This window comes from Pan paniscus, chromosome 2 (assembly GCF_029289425.2).
Source record: "Pan paniscus chromosome 2, NHGRI_mPanPan1-v2.0_pri, whole genome shotgun sequence".
NCBI lineage: Eukaryota > Metazoa > Chordata > Mammalia > Primates > Hominidae > Pan > Pan paniscus.
In genome coordinates this window covers 62,169,348-62,190,520 of record NC_085926.1, presented here as the reverse complement: position 1 = coordinate 62,190,520, position 21,173 = coordinate 62,169,348, and the positions used below count along the sequence as shown (strand labels likewise).

Sequence of the window (21,173 nt, the reverse complement as noted above, 5' to 3'; positions counted from 1 at the left end):
AGCTATGAAGACCTGAGAAAGCAGATTAGCCTCACTCGTCATTTCACTAGGTAAGCCCTTTAACATCACACTGCCTTACATTTAAAATAATTCATCTTTACAAACGTGTTACAGCTTGTCAAGAATGCCTCACCTTGCCAACTGAAGTACAATTGAATACATGGGCTTCTCATTCAGTGGAGAATGTGAAGCAGTCTTCTTTTGATATAGTTATATTACTAGTAGTGAGTATGAATTAGGAGAAACATATTTAAAAGGGAAAAAGACACATGTAAAGAAATGCCCCTGGGTTTTGAGTATTTAACTTCTTAATTAAATAGGTAACTGGGAATGAAACAGAAAACATTCAAAAGCAATTTCTGGTCTAATATACCTACTCAAAGGTGTTGCAAGGCATATTCAGAGGATCCTAGTGAATTGAAAGTTCTAAAGCCTATATCAAAGAAGAGTGATTCAAGGTAGGGCACACCTAGTGGATGTAGTTCGGTGTCAGGGACACAATTTTAACATGAGAGTCATGCAAATGCTCTCTCTCCATGACTGCTGGGATTACCAGTACCATGATTTGGGAAGGAAAGTTGCAACAGCTTACACTTTTCACTTAATGTATGGTTTCCAAAGTGCTTTTACAAATATCATCTACTGTTGTCTTGACAGTTACCTCAAAAGGCAAGGAGAATAGGCATCCCAATTAATTTACAGATTCTGGAAACTAAGGTTCAGAGAGGTGAAGGCACTGAACAAAGATTTCAGGGTGGACCTAGGTTTTCTGATTCCTAATCCAGTGGTAAAAGAAAATAGAAATGGAAAAACAGCCCAGTAAGTATTTCACCATTTAACTCTTCAAAAATGGATTTCAGTTACACAGCTACCAAACAACTGAGTCTGTGTCGGACAAATCAGGTCAGAGGGGAGAAAGGCTGCCAGGAATTTTCCAGTGGTCAACACATATTGTAGGTAAAGCAAGAGGAAAAAGTATATGCACGCTATTGTGCAAATCCAGTAGATTCAATGAAACTACTTATTTCATGCTGATGAAGACTGATGATTCCTGTCTGCCTTCTCTACTCTCAAAGGAAAAGTAGTCTCCTTCAGCAAGGAAAAAGGGGCAGGGTTAGTGGAGAACACACAGTAACACAAAACTTATCCTATCTTTATGGGAATCAGTTTAGCAGCCACAAAATGCTCCAACAGGAAGTTAATCAGAGACTTTCTGTTAATCTTCTTGTTTCTGTGTGACAAGTTTTAGTGAGAAAAGCTGACTAGAATGTACAAAACATGGACAATCCCAGTAATATCTAATGACTTAGCAATATACAGACACATAACAGGGCAATTCAGTCCACAACCATAACCACACGTAGTGACAATCTGCAAACAATAGAAGCATTTCTCCATGGTACCCAAAGAATGACTGTACCTCTGAGTTTCACAGCCAAGACCTTTTTAGAACTTTAAGGAAATTTTTCTAACGTTCATTCATGTAAGTACTTAAAGAATACCTACTATGTGCCAAGAATTATTTTAGCACTGAGGATATAGCCACTTGCCCTTATAAAGCTCTCATTGTAGTGGGAAGAGAGCAAAGAAAAAAGTGAAATAAATAGCACATTAGCTGGTGGAAAGCATTATGGAGAATAGGGCAGATCAGCAGGATGGGGGAGCTTCAGGTGTGGAGGAGGGGTGGCATTATAATCAAAGTGATGCTTCTGTTTGCAAAAGAGTAATGTCAAGAGGATAGATGTATCTAAAATATCTGAAGATACGTATTTGGAAGCACATAATGAAACCAGGACGTAGAAAGTTAAAATCTGGCAAAGAAGAAGGGATGCCAAATAAAAATGGTGGGTGAGATCTTCAAATCCCACATCCTATTACACCTAACCCACTGCTGAACTTCTAAATGTCTATGGCATTTGCTAGGATTCACTACAGTGTGCACTCCATTATTCCCTACCCCAACACTAACCAAGTGCTTTATCTTCTTACTAGAAGAAAAGTGAAATATCCACCAGACCAGTAATGTATCCCTCTATTTCCACACAACCATCGTAAGAACCAAAACTTTGAACATTAAGATACATTATTTTAGAGGAAAGAATCTTAGAAAAATATCACCTTTAAAAAAATGTGTCACAAACTATGATTTAAAAATATAAGCACAAATTGCCTATGCAAATTAAATTTAGTCCAAGTAGATACTAAGAATGTTTTTGTACGGTTTTTCCCTTTTTTCTACTGTACTTCCCTTTCCTGCATATGACTGTATACTACGTTAACTCAGTTATTTGTTCTTCTAAAGAGAATTTCTTATACTGGGCAAGCTTTAAAAGGCTATAAAATATTTTGTTGTTTTATCACATAAAACTGAGAATAAAAGAGAAAAACAATTAGCCCATTGGAAATAAGAGCAGTGTCTTACTTACCCGGAATAGGAATAATAGGAATACTTTCATTAGGGACCACTCGAGGTGAACTGCTGTCTTCCACATAGAAATGAGCAGTCTGAAAACATTTTCTGTATAGAAAAGAGAAAAACATGTCAATAACAGAATATACTTTATTTGAGTTCATCTTCTTTTAATTCTTATTTTACAGATCTTCCCAGCTTTAAACATCACACAGCACTGAGGGTAAACTCATGTAAAAGTAACAAGATACAAGGACAACATTCAGCCTGTTGGAGGGGCCCAAAATTGCTACAGCATATCCATTTTTTTTTATCATCACCGCATCCAAACTGATAGTTCAAAGGGAAAGGCTTAGTATTTAACTACTCAAATACGTGAAAACATGGTAGAGAGTAAACCTACCACACAGAGTGCTAGGGTTATCTCACAATATTTTTAAATTTGGTATGTTACAGAGGAATAATTTGCTATTCTAAATCCCCAGCACCAAGTTCAAAACCACACCTTATATCCCCTTCCAACATCGTCATCAAACAGCCCAAGTACACAATAGCACCACATTGTTCATGCAAAGGCCCCCTAAGCCTCAGACAGCTCTTTAAAGGGGTCAGAGGGCTTCAGGAAGGCAAGCACTCAGAATCAGAGGCCCTTGCCAGACAACATCTGAGACAAGGTCTTGAAGCCCTTACGTGTCATCTGCTTGTTTGTTTTTTTTACCTGTATTTCAAGCAAAGCAGAGAGCACACACTGGTCATCATAGGACAGGCAATGAAGAGAAAAGCCATCAGCAGCTCACTCAGCCTCTGCCTCCGATGCTGGCTGGCCCTCAGCTTTCCTGCATCCACGTCACTGCTCATTGCGGCCCTAATGAGCTGCCGGAAGCACAGGCTGAATATTTAATGAAGCTGCTCAGCGTGAATGGCTATTGTGACCAGAGAAGGGTCCCTGTTCATTTGGCGGAGGGGCTTTACAATAGCTGGCCCTACTGCTGGGTCTTTTAGCCAAGCAGGCGGCATCCTTCTGCTGCACAGTGTCACTGGGATCTGTCCTCCTCTGGCGTCGCACACCAAACAACATTTACACACATTACAGCTTTGCTTTTTCTGGGGCCCGTATTCCAACTACCAGATAAGTCAACTTTTCTTCACAGTTGTCTTTGCTCAATCTAATCAAAAATATCCTGGGATGATTCCAATGGGCATACCCTGTTTCTATGAGGCCAAAGAAGGGGCTAGGGTTGGGAAGGTTAGAGAAAAATCAAGAAACTATAAAAAACAAGATCTCCTTGGGAGTGAAGAGACCACAGAGTTACAAAGATGTTTCCATCTCAGCTTTTATACAGGCTATTATAACCACACGCAATCAGAAATGATCACATGTCATAGTATGAAGCGCTGTTCTTTAAGCAGTGCCTATTTTCAGACGGAAAGTAGCTCTAAGCAGTTTCCATTTGGATAGTGCTCTAGAATCAATCTAGACTGCTGCTCCATACCATTAGGAGATTTTGAACGTCAGTTACTACAACTCTTGACACATGCCTCCCAGGACTACTCTAATAGAGCACTGAAGAAAAATGAGTGTGTTTTTTTTTGTTTCCTATGAATTGCTCAGCATTTATAATATAAATAATAAAACAAGTTTTCATCACTCTTTGCGTAGCTGCCTTTACCTAAATTTGTGAAGAACATAAGTTAGTCAGACTTAAGCTACATGGATATGAAATGCACATAATATTATAGGGCTCTGGTGCTAACCAAATCTTCTGAATGTAAAGCAATGGAAATCTATGTGAAACAAATTATTTTGATGTTTGAGATAACTTCCTTCTCTCTCTAAATTAGTTATTAAGTTTTCTACTATTGGATTCCTTCCTCTCCTCCCCCACCTTCTCCAATTTGCACAGATTTCCAGAATGTAACATAAAAGTTAAAACACAGGTTATGGACTTCACAAATGAATGAAAGCGTTAACCATCCAGTATCATAGCTAAGGAAAACCTGCTTTTGTTGAGTTAGAGGACAGCTATTCAACTACTTAATAGCCCAAATAAGTGCTCTAAGTCACTAAGATGAATGGGATGCAATTTACTGGGTTAGCCTTTAACTTGAAAAAAACAAATGCATGCAAGAAATAACTTTGATTTTAAGACCATAATTATTATGGCTATTAGACTTCTAAAATGTAAAGCTATTAGTAAATACAATTGTTATTGGCCAAGTTACTGTTAAAGTGACTTGGAAAGGATATATATATACTATATTGTAGATTTTTTCTTCCCTACAAGACAGGCAGACAGTTCAGCCAGTCTCAGTTATATGTGGAACTACAGGCCCCACATTATCTTTGAAAAAAGCAGTGTGTACTGAAGCAAATCACACTCTAGTGCCCCATGTGCTGCTGTTTATAATGGATTTTCCCTGGAGCAAAATAACTCCATGATTGCCAGAGAAAAGCACACGACTGGGGATAAGGATCAGAAACCTGGGGGACAAAGCTCCGCATCTGTACCTTGCTGCACATCATGCACTTGCCTCCCACACAAATATATGGGTGGGCAACTAACTACAGAACTTTGTGGGGAATGTCTTCCCGTAGAATAAAGATTTCAATGGATTTGGCAAATGTTTATTCAGCACCCACTGCACAGCATCAAGTATGCAGACAACACATTCCCGCCGCTGTCTGCAATCCTTAAAACTACTTCCTTAAGCCTGGCTAAGCACTGGAGTAATTGATAAAGTATTATATAAGCAACAGATGATCTTTGCAGAAAAATTAGGCAAGACAAATGAACAAAAAGAAAAAAATCAATTAAAAACACCCAAAATCTTCCTCCTAGTGATGATCACTATTAATATTTTGAGGTCTATCCCTGTATACTTTTCCTCATTTATTCACTATTCCTTGATCAATCTGCAGTGAGGAGCTGGGAGCACAATGATAAACAAGACACACAAGGCACCTACTCTCCTTGTATTTATGTCTTCATGGGGAAAAATCCACAACAAGCAAATAAATTGCTTCAAATAGTCAAGAGCAATGAAGAAAATAAGAATGATGATGATGTGGTGGTAAATGAAGTCGGCTGAAGGAACGGACTTCACTGAGGAGGTGGCATTTGAGCTGAGGCCTGATTAAGGAGGTCTAACCCTGTAAAACTCTGGAGGAAGACCATTTTAGGCAGGTCAAGCAGCTAGTTGAAGAGCCTTAGAGCAGAGGGAGCTTGGTGCATTTTAGGAAACTGGAAGGAAGCCAGAGGCAAGGGAAAGGCTGTGGGAAGCAAGGTTGGAGAGGTGGGCCAGAGCCAGATCATGCAGGATCTAGCGACCAAAGAACCTTCACTGGTGTCTAGGAGCAGGGGACAGTCAATGAAAGGCTTTAATCCATGGAGAGGCACCATCTGATTTGCTTCTTTCAGAAAGCTCATTTTGGCTGCTACATGATGAATGGATTAGAGGGCAGCAGAAATGGAACAAGGAGATCAATCTGTGGGCTATTATTATAATCTCACCCAAATATAGACAGATGGGCTGTTTTCCTTTTTTTTTTTCTGGGTATTGGGGGAGTAGGTATTTTATTTTATTTTGAGACGGAGTCTCGCTCTGTCATCCAGGCTGGAGTGCAGTGGCACGATCTCAGCTCACTGCAACCTCCGCCTCCCAGGTTCGGGCGATCCTCACGCCTCTCGTGCCTCAGCCTCCTAAGTAGCTGGGACTACATGGGGGTTTTATTTTTAAAAAACGGAATGAGATCATTCTATATGCATCTCTCCTTGATAACAAATATAGACTGGCATCCTCTTTATTAATGTTTGCTTAATCTTCCATTTCATGGAGGCATTACAATGCTGGTATTTAATTTATTCCTTTAATAACTATCTATTGGGGGGTCTACTCTGGGCCAGGGACTGATGAAGGTGGTCAGTCTATTGTCAGCTTTTCATGATCCTTAACAATATGAAGATGGTCCCTTTGCATGTACAAATTCTACACTGTGTTTAATACCTAAGAAAAGCAGCTGCATATCACATGACATTGTATTTTAACTTGCTCATTTCAGGGAATTTCCATGAGAAATTATGCTTCTTGACCTTCAGAGGTATCCAGGAATAAAAAAAGCAAAAGCAGGGATTTTGGAGAAAAGGAAAAGAAAAACACAAGTTTTAATGCCTCTAAACCTCTGAACTGTGATCTACTTAAGGAGGCAGTATTGTCTCTAATTTTGAGCTCAGGGGAATGGAGATAGAATTTCTCAAAGCGCTGCCCAGACACAGTGACTCACGCCTGTAATCCCAGCACTTTGGGAGGCCGAGGTGGGTGGATCACAAGTTTGAGACCAGCCTGGCCAAGATGGTGAAACCCCGTCTGTACTAAAAATACAAAAATTAGGCAGGTGTGGTGGCACGTGCCTGTAGTTCCAGCTACTCGGGAGGCTGAGGCAGAAGAAACGTTGGAACCTGGGAACCTGAGAGGCAGAGGTTGCAGTGAGCCGAGATCACACCACTGCACTCTAGCCTGGGCAACAGAGCAAGACTTGGTCTCAAAAAACAAACAAACAAACAAACAAACAAAAACGAAAGAAAAAAAATAATTTCTCGAAGTGCTTACGTGTGTCACTGAGCGTGCAATTTCAATTTTCTATCTAGGTCTAATTCGCTTTCAACTAACTTACCCTTACAGACCCTCCCTGAATGAATCAGATTTCTAGGATCACAAAGAGCCATTTTCCAAAATTATAATTTCTCTTCAGTGAACATTTGTATATGTAAGTACCCTAAAAAGGGAAATCAATGAAATAGATGTTTGTAATGAAAAAGTATGTTTACAAATTTAACTACAAAGTATAATCCAGTGATTCCCCACCATATATTTCATGTTTCCACCTCTGCCCTTTTACTTCTCATCCCTTCCCCAACGCCTGGGTGCTGTCTGTGCCCTTTAAGAAACTGAGGCCAGGTAACATTATTTTCACTGACTCTGACAGGCCTAGTAATGACCCATATTAGTTATCTTCTACTTCCCCCTATTGTACATTTGCAGCATATATCTTTCTGACACTTTAAGTTCTCTGATTTAGGTATGCCTTAATTTTGGAGGGCCCTGAACAGTCAGTCAGTCTGTCTCTCAGTCTCTCTCTCTCTTATCAGTAAAGTATCAGTCAAATGGTGGTTATTAACAAGCAGTGCATAGCTCTTTGGCTTAGGGAGCTTTTAGAATACCCAGGCAGGGTAAGCCCCATTCATGATGATTCTAACAGAGCAGGTGCAGGGTGGGGTATATATAGCTCTGTGTATTGTGAAGACTCCCTCTAGGGATTCTGGTATGTACTGTGTCCAATTATGAACCACTGTGAGAAAGGGAAAATGGCTCCTGAGAGTCCACCCTTGTGGACTGCTATACTTGTCTGGTAGGAAAATTAATTTCAGTTTCTATGAAGGCATTGAAGTTGTCAATATTTATTTCAATATTATTAATAATAATGATGTTCCGACATCCTGAATTCCAAGTTTCCTGCCACTTAAACAAACTGGAAAACCACTGTTTTAGATGGCTTTCTAAAGCCCACCCCCATCAACAAGATACCCAAGATAGAGGGACTTACATGAAACATTCACTGAATGCTCCCAGATGGGTACAAGAAAGAGCTCAGTTTGCACAAGTTATCTCCTCAGTTCGAACTCAGTGGGTATGTGAGACAGAATGAAAGTGAAACGGGAGATGTGAATCTGTTGGTCCCTAAGTTGGTCCCATTTCTCATATGCCTCTCACAGAGTAAGCATTTTGCCTCACTGAATGAGCGTCCCTGTTCAAAAGAACGCACTTTTCTTACAGCATAGCCCTAAATGCTACCGAAGTGCTTCTGGTGCTTGACCAAAGATGACTAACATATTAGATCTATGCACATTTCTATAGAAAGTTCCAAGTAGCAGAGTGGAAGCAAGCTTCCTATGTTACTCTCCATTCGTTCATCCCTTTTTGGAAAACCAAACATGGGCTCATATATCTTCAAAAGATTTCTAAGAAAGGTTTGATTGGAAGTCCAGAGGGTAATGTGTGATAGTAGCTGATCAAATCTGTATGGCATCTGGTTAGCAGTTTTCTGGGTCTCAAGCCCACAACCCACACCTGTGGTCCAGATCTGTACAGTGTCTGAAGCCCTGATGGTAGCAATGTGCAAGTATGCATGGCTTCTTAAAAGCCCACATGGGACACATGAAGCTTGTGATTAGGAATATTTTCTCTTGGACTGAAATTTCTAAAAATAACCTTCCATGCTTTCAAATAAGGGAGATATTTTAAGGATAAAGACCTCTTTAAAAATAAAGTCTACTCTTGGGAAAACAGAGCACACACAACGTGCAGAGTACATCTTTTAGTCAGGATGTGAAACACATCGGCCAGTATCAGCTGTCAACGTCAAGTCCCTGAGCTCCCTGCTGAAAAATATACACTGCCAGCACATGACAGGTTCCAGTATGTTTAATTGGCCTTCTTGACTAATGAAACACACACACGCCCAGCTGCTCTGACAGTCCTTTATAAGTATTAATAAAATTCCAGTTATAGAGACTTACTACCCAAACAAAATGTAGCAAAATAACCAAAACAAACAAAAAGAAAACCTCTAGACTTCTGACCCCCCATTTCCACCCAGGAATTCTTAAGGAAGAATACCCAGAATGACCAAATTTCTGCATAAAGGCCTTTTCTTCTGTGGCTTCTGTTTTTCCGGGAACCTGTTTAGATAACCTCTGATATGAGCTAACAGTTTTCTTATATCTTTTTCTGCCCTTCTGACAAGAACCTGGAAATAATTTAGTGACCAATATTTTTCAGAAGCAAAGTGCTGAACTTGAGTGCAGAAAGACTGAACATTAGAAATGTCTGGAATTCCACACAACACTGCTGTATTAAAAAACAAACAAACAAACAAACCTCCTTAAAAGGCAGGTCTCCAAACCTGCTTACAGGAAAAAGGGGTTCCTGAGGTTTACAAACATCTGGGTCAACACGTACACCCACTCTGAGAAGCTTGGGATGTCACATTGTTCTCATCCAGGGTCCTCTGCTTACTACAACACTGCCCTGAACAACATCATGACTACTGGACATGGGCAGGGTGGAGGACCACAGTGTGGCCTCCAGACTCATATGAAAACCCAGAATCATGAACTAACTGATTGTTGGTATATAGGAATTAGAAACCAAGTGACTGTCTTCAAATTAAACTCAATGGTTCTATAATCACATCAGGGTGGCAAAGAGTTTATTAGCAGTGTGTAGCTCAAAATTCTAATTGCAGACTAGAGAGGGCAGTTAGCTGAGCTGCTGCTGAATATTAATTATACAGTCTTAACTGATTTACACGCTGCCCTCATTTAAATTTACAGTAGCATACCCGCTAATAATCCCATTTATTTTCATGCTGTCAAGAAAAGAAATCGCATTAATATTTACTTTTGTAAATGGATCTGTTGTAGTAAACCCTGCATGAATAAGAGCCACTTACAAATAGAAAGTTGAAAACGTTCACATGCTTTCAAGGAGGATGATTGAGAGCTGTATTAAAAAGGCATGGATTGATTCATTAGGGCAAAATGTTTCAAGAAATTGAAGTGACAAATACAACAATAAAAGAAAAAGGCTGTAGGCGTTGTTGGGCTTTTCCTCAAAGAGGAGTGTCTGAAATAACTCCGGGATTCCACTTGGAAAGGAGCCCAATGTAAGTTCTAAGTTGAGATTTTTCATATACAACAACTCACTTGCTGTTAAGTTTCTTTTATGGCATGTTAAGTGATTCAGTTTATAAAACTCAGTTTACACTTGTAGTATCTCTTCCGGAAGGGATCTTCTCAAAAGAAAAACTCAAACCAAAATATGTTTCTAGTGGCCATATTTTCCAAATCATAAAAGGGGGCGTGAGATTTGACAAATGTCAATGTGCTTTGGGGGATAATCAAATGGCAAGTTTCACATGAGGGCTGTGGAAGTCCCAGGGCATATGGCTGTCATACCTTAGATAAGCAGGGCTTAACAGATATGAGGAGAGAGAAAGGGAAAAGGGAAGAGAAAAGAGAACAAAATCATGCAGTGATGGACGGGGTGTGAAAGAGGAAACAGATACTAAAACGAGGAGAGAATGTTTCAAAAATATTTTGGATTTCACATGAATAGGAGAGATGGCCTAGTCGACTTTTGGTACAGTCAGAAGTGACAAAAATCTGATTCCCATAGTGAGAATTTTATTGGATGATTCAAATTGCCTGCAATTAACATCTTTAGGAAGGTGGGAGAAAATGATAAATTATAGGCACACAAGTGGTCTCAAAACTATATTCTCTTAGCTAGGCATTAAGTTTGCCAAGAAATCCTTGCAGATACCTAGGTCTGACTGAAGTACTGGTAATACTTTCCAGGAGATAGGAGAGAAAAGGTCTCTTCAGAAACCACATTTTGATGAGACCGTGACAGTTCTTTTATTATAGCTGGCTTTGAGAAAGTGAGCCCTGGAAAGGACTTCCCAAGACTTCCAGCTATTACCTAGAAAAGAAGGCTTGAAGTCAGGGGCTTTAAGGTGTCTGTCTCACCCTTCAGACCCTAGACTGGAATATTCTGAACATCTGGACTGAGGCTTGAGGGGCTCTCCACCTCATTTGCCACAGTTTTAAGGCACTGACACAATATCCCACTGATTTTGGAAGGTTAACAGTGATGTGATAGTCCAACTCATTTTGGGGAGGAGGTAAGAAATGAAATTCACATTATATTTACTGCACATATTTTTCAGTATTTATAATCTAAAATGTCTGGGTAAAAGCCTCTTGGCAACTCCTTATTTTGTTAATATACTGATTGACTGTATTTTGCTGTGAGTGATATTTTAAGGATCTAAGACGGTATTATATGCCTCTTCACTAAGCCCCAGATTGCAGTATTTTTTTTTAAATACTTGAGACCATCGGGGGGGGCGGGGGGGAAGTAGATTCAGACATCACATGATCAACCAGGTTAAATTCCAAATAAATTTACTATTAAAATTTGAAACCATAAAAGTAATTTTAAAAAAGAGTAACCTCAGAATGGAGAGACTTTTAAAAGAAAACTCAAAATCTAGAAAACAAAGCAGAAAATATAGATAAATCTGATTATATAAACATCAAAGAACAACCATAAATAGAGTTAAGAAGTAAACTATGAATTGGGAAAAAATATTTGCAACTCACATTGCTACCAAGGGATTATCTCTCTTCATTAGAAAAAGACCAATAACTCAAAGAAAAAACAAGCAAAAGATATAAACAGTTTACAGAAAAACAAATGGTTCAATCCCACTTATAGTAAGAGATAATACATTAAAACCACACCGAGACACCGTTTCTTTTTCACCTATGAGGTTAGTAAAAAGGCCAAAGTTTGACAATGCAGTGTGCTGGGTTGGCTGTAGGGAAATACGCATGCTCATAGACTGCAGAGAGAAGCCCACCTTGGTACCCCATTATGGAGGGCAACTTGGCACCATACATGCACAATAGCATGTACCTTGTGATACAGCCAATAAATTTTCCTCTGAAAATTTTCCTACAGACATGCTTATCCACTTGCAAAGTGACACATAAACTTATTCATCACACGATTGTTTATAATAACAAAAGACGGAGAACAATCAAAATGACAGCCACAGGGGATAGGTTAATTAAATCATGACACTTCTATACAAAGGAATACCATGCTTCTGTGTAAAAGGATGAGGAAATTATATAGGCATAGGGAAATCGTGTGTTAAGTGAGAACAGCAAGGCACATGATTGCATATGCTGTATTCCATTGTGTACAAGGAGATAAAAGGATATTCATTATTTGCTTATATATTATATATGTGTAGCAATCCCTGGAAGAATAGACAACAAACTAGCAATAGGGGCTACCTATTTGTGAGGAGGTAGGGAGCAGGGTGGGTGAGTGATGGGATGGTAATTTAGTGGTGCATAGAATTTTAAACTTTTTTATTTTGAATCATGTCAAGTATTACTTACTCAAAACTTAAATCAGCTTTATTAAAAAATTAAATACTTGGGTCTGATCTTCAATGTTTTTTTCCTCTCCTTTCTGGGAGGATAATCACCTCTCACAGCTGTTGTCCTGCTTTTAGCAATTCTCTGTGCAACGCGTCTTAGCGGCACAGTCTCCTTCCTTCCTGCTGTGGGACAGGGAGATGACAGGGGCAGAAGAGTAATGCCACATGAAGTTAATGTGTAGGGATTCTGTAACAGCTCTTGTAGCTGTTTGGAGGGTTGCAATTTAGCTATCACTGGGGGCTCTTCTTCTGATTCCTGGCCACATTTTAGGTGGAGATACAAGCCAGGAAAGAAAATGAGAGCGGACTGAAAAAGGCAAAGGTGAGAGAGAGCCTGGTTGAAGGGCTTGCATTCCAGCCTCCTGCAGAAGCCTGACAGAGGTAGGGGGCACCCTGTCTTTCAAAGCCCTTTTATAGAACAGCAGCAGGATGGACATGGGTCAGGAAAGGAGGCAGCAAAAGTGCCTGGGGAGAGAGCATGGGGAAGGAGAGGGGACAGTGGGCCAGAATGAGGAATTGTACATTACAGCAGGGCGGCTAGCGTAAGAAGCACAGACATAGCGCCCCTTGAGGACAGGATCTGTATCTGGCCCATATCGTTTTCATGGAGTACTTAGCATAGCACATGTAGCTGTGAGAGGGGGTACTGCTCAGGATTCACACCGCTGCAGTGGAGTCCCAAGGCAACCACTTAGGCAGGGTGGCTTAGCCAAGTGACAACTTCTCAGAGCCTGAATTTCCTCATCTTCTCAATGGGTTAATATATTTCACACACTAAGCATTTTACATATACTACCCCCATTTAATCTTCACAACAACCTCATGAAAAGTTGCTATCATTAGACTCATTTTCTAGATAAGGAAACTAAGGCCCTATGGGCCCTTCCTAGTCGCAGGGCCAGGAAGTGGCAGAGCTGCAGTTAGAACACATATCTCCCTGAGCCAAAGTCTGTCTTTTAAGCTGCTACACTATTTTAAAAAGTAAGTGATATGATTCACAATCAGAGGGATTCTATAAATACCTGTAGTTTCACAAGATGGTTCCCAACTCCTAGACCTAGATGAAACTGATTGTGCTTCCTTCACTGAGCAGCAGAGAAGATACCAGAGAGACTGGGGCATCTCTGTTAGGATCTAAAATATATCTATAATGGGCCCACTGACGTGGGGGTCGAAGTACATAAAAGAAATAGTCTGGCAGGCTACATCATCACTTCTGGGGAGGACTTGAAATTGGATGTGCATTTATCTTTGTGATATTCATAAGGTGATGCTGGCTTTTTAAAGTGTTATAGTCAAAAACACAACATATTTATAATGGACTGGGTATGACAGTTAAGCATTTAAGTGATGTCCAACGTCTTCCTCTCTTAAGATTAGTCTTTGACTCCAAAACTATACAGAGAAGTTTCTATTTCAGTTTCTATCCTTAGTTTTGAAAATGTATTAGAAATTAAAGACATTAATAAGCAAAAAGGGATCACAGAATAATTTAGTTACCAGTATTAGCAGTTATTGCTTTCCCTACAAGGCCAAAATTGCACAGTACAGTGTAAAAGAAAATAGATCATATACTTTCTCATTAATCTGTCACAACTCCTAAACTATACCTTCTCAGATTTCATAGGTTTATCTGATTATAATAGTTGGATATCTAAAATTTCATCTCAGTAATCTGATTTACCCACAACCAATGGAGATGAATCATTCCATGTAAAAATTCTAACATAAATCCTATAAATTGGTTCATTGAAAGTAAAAAGGGACTGCTCCTGACATAATATGGATTAGTGAATTAGTCTAATTAGCAATTTAATATTAAAAGATATTAATATTAAATACAGTTTGCCTAAGACAGGCCTTACAGAAATATTATCAAGAGACTCAAGTGTGGTGATTAAAACTGTACAATCATGAGTTCCAAACATTTATTATAAATCTTTCCAGGACAATAGTTTTTCCAAGTATTCAAACTATCCAGAACTCATATGCGTTTCCTTTTTTAAAAAAAAAAAAAACAACTTCACCATTCTTAAGGAAAAACACATAGTACATCCATGTTTGCTCACTTCTCTCTCCCCTTCCTACTCTTCATCCCTAACTTATCTACAAATTTAGGTTTCTAAGAGGTATTTTTCACATAAGGCTATATGCATGCATTATATGTTTTTTTAAAAGCTCAAAACCATGCAAATATCTGAAAATTTGGAAAGAAAATGGATGCAACACACATACAGACACACAAACATAGAGCACCCCCAGTACATACAAACCCAGAAACAAACAACACCCCCAAAACTGCAAAATAAAGCAAAGCAAGCACACACAGGACATACTTTTAATTGGTACCAGCTACCCACAAGCTGAATTGATATTTGCAAGTCTTACTTTTGGGAATTCAGGTAAAGCAGGTGAGTTTCAGCACTGTGCCATCTACAAGACTTCAATCCCCATGGCAACAAAACAAAAATTTGGCAAGCCAGTCCCGGCCATCAAGACGCCCCCCACTTAAGCTTGACCGCCCCTCACCTGCTCCCCTTCTCTCCTCTCTCCCCAGAAGAAGGCACTTCATGGAAACGTCTGGGAAAGCCCTTGGACTTTATTTTGTTACACCCTCTAAATGGACAAAAAACAAAAGAGAACAGGTGTAGAATACAGTATTTTCAATTGGCCACCAAGAGTTGCATACAAATGCCCTCCCCTCCCATCTAACACAGACAGACCCCGTCATCAGGCCTCATCTGTGACATTTTCAAAAGAGGATGCTTATGCACAAAGGAGCTTATGAGGAGCTTTTATGCTGAGGTAAGAAATACCCAGTGGGAACTTTACTCTTTTAAGTCATCTTTACATATTCGCAGCCTCTATTACCCTGGTGTTAATGGAAGGTTAGGATATCACAAACACAGTGATGACCCTTGTCATTCATATACCCACTCTTCCACCTTTGACACACTGCCCTGGCAAACAGAATGGCTTAAAATATCATTGGAGTAAAGTGAACTTGGAGATCATTTGGTCCTCCCTTCTGCCACAAATGTCTCTGAATTTGGTGCCATTAGACACATTTCGGGTTTTGTCTTTTACCCCATGCTTTCCTCTCATCTCAGAACAAACATTTTCTTAATTCACAATACAGATTGGAGAATAAATAGGAGAGGCACCTCAGGGAGATGGGAACAGCAGTTGGCAAGTTATTACTATATATTAAGTCCTATATTTAGTTTCCCCTTAAAACTTAAATAACTGTAGCATCTGAGACTTGGCTACAGAATTTGAAAGATGCACTTCTGTCACACAAGAACACTTGAAAGTATTTATTTAATTATATTTAGTCTCCCAAACCAGCTGGGCTATGGGATTTCACACTGAAATGATTCCTATTCTTTCCAAACTCTGTTGATAAAATAGCAATGACAAACTCAGATATATGGAAGTTCTCTTTTTTTGGAAGTTCTGTTGAGTCCCACAAAGAATTCTGAAGCCAGGTATGTAATTCCAAAGGAGTTAACATTTTGTTAACTATTGAGTCCGCTGGTGGTTTTTTACTTCTAGGAATGAACATCCTCTAATTCTGGAGTGTTAGGTTTTCTTCACCCTTAATACACGCTTTCGATGATTGTGTTAATTATTAGACTCCATATTGGGTAAAAGTGCTTGGCACAGGAACCAAAACTTGGAGAAGTCAAACTTGGAAATACGATTAAAAGGGGGGAGGGATTGCTGTAACACAGAACTTCTTGTCTCCCTCTATTGAGTACATCCTGGAACTACAACAACTGTCCTACAAACATCATGGATATACTCAGTGTGGCTACGAACATTAATCTGAAGAAATCATGAGTGTGTTGGAATGTTTTTACAAATTCTCATAAAAACTTGAAATTTGCAGCTTCCTAAAATATTTAGACTTTTTCTCAACCCTTAGCCCTACTCTGAATTCTGCCAGATTCACTCTTTCAGGAATTTTGGAGCAGAGCCGGCTATCTCCGCAGTTTTTCCTCACACACAATCACAGGCGCTTAAAACTACCACCCGTAAACTGACAACACTTTTGCTGAGAAGCAAATGCCACACAATCAATAACTAATATCTTGAATAATTGAGATATTTGAGGCTACCTGAGCAAACCAGCAGAACAGACATAATTAACCCTGGGGGGAGAAGACAGTTAATTCTGAGAAATCCAAAGAAAGATGGTTGTTACCTAGAATAGACTGAACATACAAGGAGTTTCCCTTTCCTGAAAAGTAAGCTTGGTTTAAAAATTTACCCACCCACCGCTTCCCTAACAGAATCAGTCCAGCTTTTTAAGTATCATGGAGCATGTTTAACTGGCAACCTTTAGCAGTGAATCTCTTTCCGCTTTTGTCTAATGACTATGTGTTAGCTTGTTCCAAGAGCTTCCACTGGCATCTCAGGGCCAACTCGACAGCAGGGGGCCGGTTACTATAACAACTGACAGCTCTCGTGAATTCTGAAAGGCCCCTGAGTAGCCATTTGGGAAACAGTTATTGAGCAAAAAGTTGCCTGGGATCCACAGCATTAGCTGCCATGTGACCCAGATCTCCCAGCACAGGCACATGGAGAAAGAAAAAAAGGGGTGACCACCTCCAGGAACAGTTTGGGGACCTCAAAAGACTCCCTACCCCCATCTCTTTTAGCATCTCAGAGCAAGATAGTTTAACACCACGGTGTCGTCATAAACTCAAACCCTCTGAGGCAAGCCATATTTTGGCACCACAAAATGTGCTTGAGCTCTCCCCAGTGGCTTGACACATTGTCAGGCTTTGAAAAGCTGAACTGTAAAAATTATTCCTAATGATTAAAAAAAAGTCTTGAAATATGGCCACAGATATGGGTTCCAAAAAGAAAAGAATGGCACACTCACCAGTTTTAAAAGAAAAAAATGATGCCAGAATACCTGTGGTCCAGTAAATGGTCTGTTGGTAGAAAAGATGGTGATCACACAAACCCACCAAAAATAATGACTTGGAAGCTCAGAGTTTTTCAAACTAGACAAAGTTTTATATAAACCTACCTTTTGATTCTCACTCTCCCTCAGCATAAGAGGACATTGAGCAACCAGGACTGACCCAGTGCCTTTGTACATGTAGAATCTTCCAGAAAATAATCTGATTCTACCCGTTAACAGTGGACTTTGCTTTGCATAAAGGAAGGGCAGTTTGGCAGAGTTTGCCCTAAGAAATAATGAATGTGCCATGATCCAGTGCTTCTGGGTCATCTCCTACACAGCGACCTCTGCCTGGAGCACTTATCCTTTTTCTTTTTCTTTTTTTTTTTTTTTTTTGAGATGGAGTTTTGCTCTGTTGCCCAGGCTGGAGTGCAATGGCGTGATCTCCACCTACTGCATCCTCTGATTTTAAGCAATTCTCTGCCTCAGCCTCCCAAGTAGCTAGGATTACAGGCACCCACCACCACATCCGGCTAATTGTTTTTGTATTTTTAGTAGACGGGGTTTCACCATTTTGGCCAGGCTGTTCTTGAACTCCTGACCTCGTGATCCACCTACCTTGACCTCCCAAAGTGCTGAGATGACAGGCATGAGCCACTGTGCCCAGCCTCCTTTTTCTTTGTTTTGTAAAAAATACAGTCCAAACATTCTCTCCTCCGAGAAATCCTTCTTGGCTCCCTCTCCCTCTCACCTAACCCTGGCTGTGGTCAGAGTCCTTCCCAGAACACACTATTTTCCTTGATCACTATTGCAACCCAGGGGAATGCAAAATGAACCACCCACAGGCGCCAAACAGGCAGGGAATAGCGGGGAGGGCAGAGACTGGCAAACTGGCAAGGGAGAGCCTCTCAAAAATGGGCCACCATAGCGCCATCCAGCCACCAACGACACAAGGGAATCTGAGAACACGTTGCTAAATTGTCCAGTTTATCAGAAGAAGCCAGATAACTGGGGTTTTTCATCACATCTTTCTATTTTCTAAATAATTCAAGATTTTAAAAAAACATGTTAGCTAAATAAAATTGGTCTGGAGGCCACCAGTTTTTGACCTCTATTTGGGATTACCTTGATTTACCTGCTCCTCTCTTCCTCTCAGGTATGAGCCCCTTAAATGCAGGAACTCTGTCCCCTCAATGGCTCTCCAGTGCCTGGAACTAACTAGATGCTTAAGAAATGTTGAATGAACTAACAAAGGAGTAACTAGGCCAGCCATAAAGGGTCTTAGGTCAACAAAAAACCCAAAACCCTAAGTCTGAGAAATTCTAAAACTTACAAGCTCTATGATCCTGGACAAGTCATTCCCCCTTCTGGAAACCGTTTCCTCTCTTGGGACAAGAATGATGCAGTCCCTGATGCCTTGCCTACCACACATGGCTGCTGGAGGATTAAATAACATAAGGTGTTCTTTGTATTAATTCAGCTATTATTGCTGGTTAACAGGGGTGTTTCCCCTTTCCTACGTCTTCACAGTTACCTGCATGTGAGAAGTCATTCTTATGATACCTGTCTCCTTTGTGACTTTGCTGGGGTGAAAAGGGGACAAACACCTATACCAAAAATCCAGTCATCGTCAAGTAGACCTGGAAGTGTCGGCCGCTAGAGCAGATGGGTGAAGAGCATGTGCCTGGGCTCACAGCAGCTCTGGTGTCATTGTTGCTACTGTGGCAGTACAGGAGGGATCTGTGTTCCAGTGAGGCACATGTGGTCAGTCATCCCTCAAGCAAGAGAGGGGTGTTACCACATGCCACTCTCGACTCTCGCATGCATCTGTTTGTTTGCCTGAGCCTCCATTATGCCAACACAAATCCCCCACACATTTGCGGTTTGCATCCCTTCATATTTATTACACTCTGTCTCCCACTGAACATCCAGGGAAGAAAAAAAATTGCAATGTCAACAAAACTCACTTGTTTTCATGAACAGCATTCTTAATGAGGAGGCACCAACACATGGCAAAATTTCTGAAAATCTAAAGATGGGACTTAGAGTAAAAGAGAGACCTTTTCCTATTTGCATATGTGGCTAAATTGGTGTTGACTGATTTACCACAGAATTTACAGATGGCTTGGTCATGTGCTGAAGTGAATCTACCAGATCAGAGTGTGAAATCCTTCTCATACCAAATTTTAACAAACCTGGGTCAGATGTTACAATTCCCACTTAGAGAGTTTCCAGTTTTCTGTTCCAGAATCTGCAGTTAGCTCAGCCCTATCTGAATTTGAGAAGTAAAGCTGCTCTATACTTTTGAAAGTCTTTTTCTAGGCTAGAGTTATGGTCAATAAGATATTAAACATTTAATATCAAGAAAACTAGCACTGATCAGCTGGGACTAAGACCAAATAGGTTATATTATTCAACATCAAAATCTTCTCAAATAATGGAGATGTAACTGAGTGAATACCACTAGTTAGCTTCCAGAACACCTGAAAATATAATTGGTTTCTTAAGTTTTCTTCCACATGATTTTGGCAAATCCAAAACAAAGGATGATTTATAGCTGGCCTTCCAAACCAGTTTACTCCCACCATGTCCAGCAGCAGAGACATCCCCTTTTCCTGGAGTGTCTTTTTGACACATAAACATGCACTATAAAAGTAGGCTATGGAGGGAAGTATATGCCACCAGGCATGCTACTCCTCCTCTGGACAAGATAACGTATTGGCTAACCCAGTGGGCTATGAAGTCAAATTGTCTGGGTTCAAATCCACAATCCACCAAAAATTAACGCTGCGACTTGGGGATGTCACATGATCTTACTAAGCCTCTGTTTTCTGATCTGCAAAATGAACATAACAATACTAATTATTTCCCAGGATTCGTATACTAATTAGGTGGGGGTATAATCTGCTGAGCACATGTCTAGTATGGTACATAGTCATAAAAGGTTCTTTGCTTGGCCAGGCGTGGTGGCTCACACCTGTAATCCCAGCACTTTGGGAGACAGAGGCGGGTGGATCACCTGAGGTCAGGAGTTTGAGACTAGCCTGGCCAACATGGCAAAATCCGTCTCCACCAAAAATACAAAAATTAGCTGGGCGTGGTGGTGGGTGCCTGTAATCCCTGCTATGTGAGAGGCTGAGGCAGGAGAATTGCTTGAACCCAGGAGGTGGAGGTGCAGTGAGCCGAGATCACGCCATTGCACTACAGCCTCGGTGACAAAAGTGAAACTCCATCTCAAAAAAAAAAAAAAAAGGTTTTTTGCGTAAGAACCTTTAGATATATACAAAGCCTTTTCAGATATACAAAGCCATTTCAGGGGTGAGATATTGCTCATCAGAGCAATAAGAACTACCTTCTATGCAACATCCCTCAGGATTACAGAAAAAAAAAAAAACTAAAAATATCTTTGTAATACAATTCTAAGCAGACAGAAATGTCTGGCTCTTAATAGCTATGCTATTCTACAGCACAACTAGTAAGTTGCACCCCCTAGCACACTGATTGGACACCGGGCACATAGCTCCTCTCCCAGCATTAACCTCAAATTATGTAAATCAAAAAGAAACCTTCCAAAATTTTCCTCTTCTCTCTGAGTGGCAGCAGCTGTGCTGCTCCAAGTCTTTTCAGGAATGTCAGCACATTATTGCCATAAAAACAGCTTGTCTTGGTAAGGCAGGGGATGCGGAGCTCTTGGAATGCAGTATCTGACTGTTGGAATTCAAAAGGTATGTTTTACTACCATCTTAAGTAAAAAGACCAAAATGGCACACTGC

The 21,173-nt window shown here is 40.2% G+C and overlaps 1 protein-coding gene across 2 annotated transcripts in view; it reads right to left on the bottom strand.

The window, feature by feature from the left end:
• The window catches only part of PTPRG (protein tyrosine phosphatase receptor type G), a 733,855-nt gene that overhangs the window by 51,219 nt on the left and 661,463 nt on the right, over positions 1–21,173 (bottom strand). The window contains exons 14-15 of one of the 2 annotated variants that reach the window (XM_003811607.6): positions 15,015–15,101; positions 2,427–2,518 (exon numbers count right to left, since the gene is read on the bottom strand). In XM_003811607.6, coding sequence (XP_003811655.1) covers positions 2,427–2,518; positions 15,015–15,101 — 179 coding nt within the window. The remainder of the gene's footprint in view (positions 1–2,426; positions 2,519–15,014; positions 15,102–21,173) is intronic. The other variant, XM_003811608.6, reaches the window with a different exon arrangement.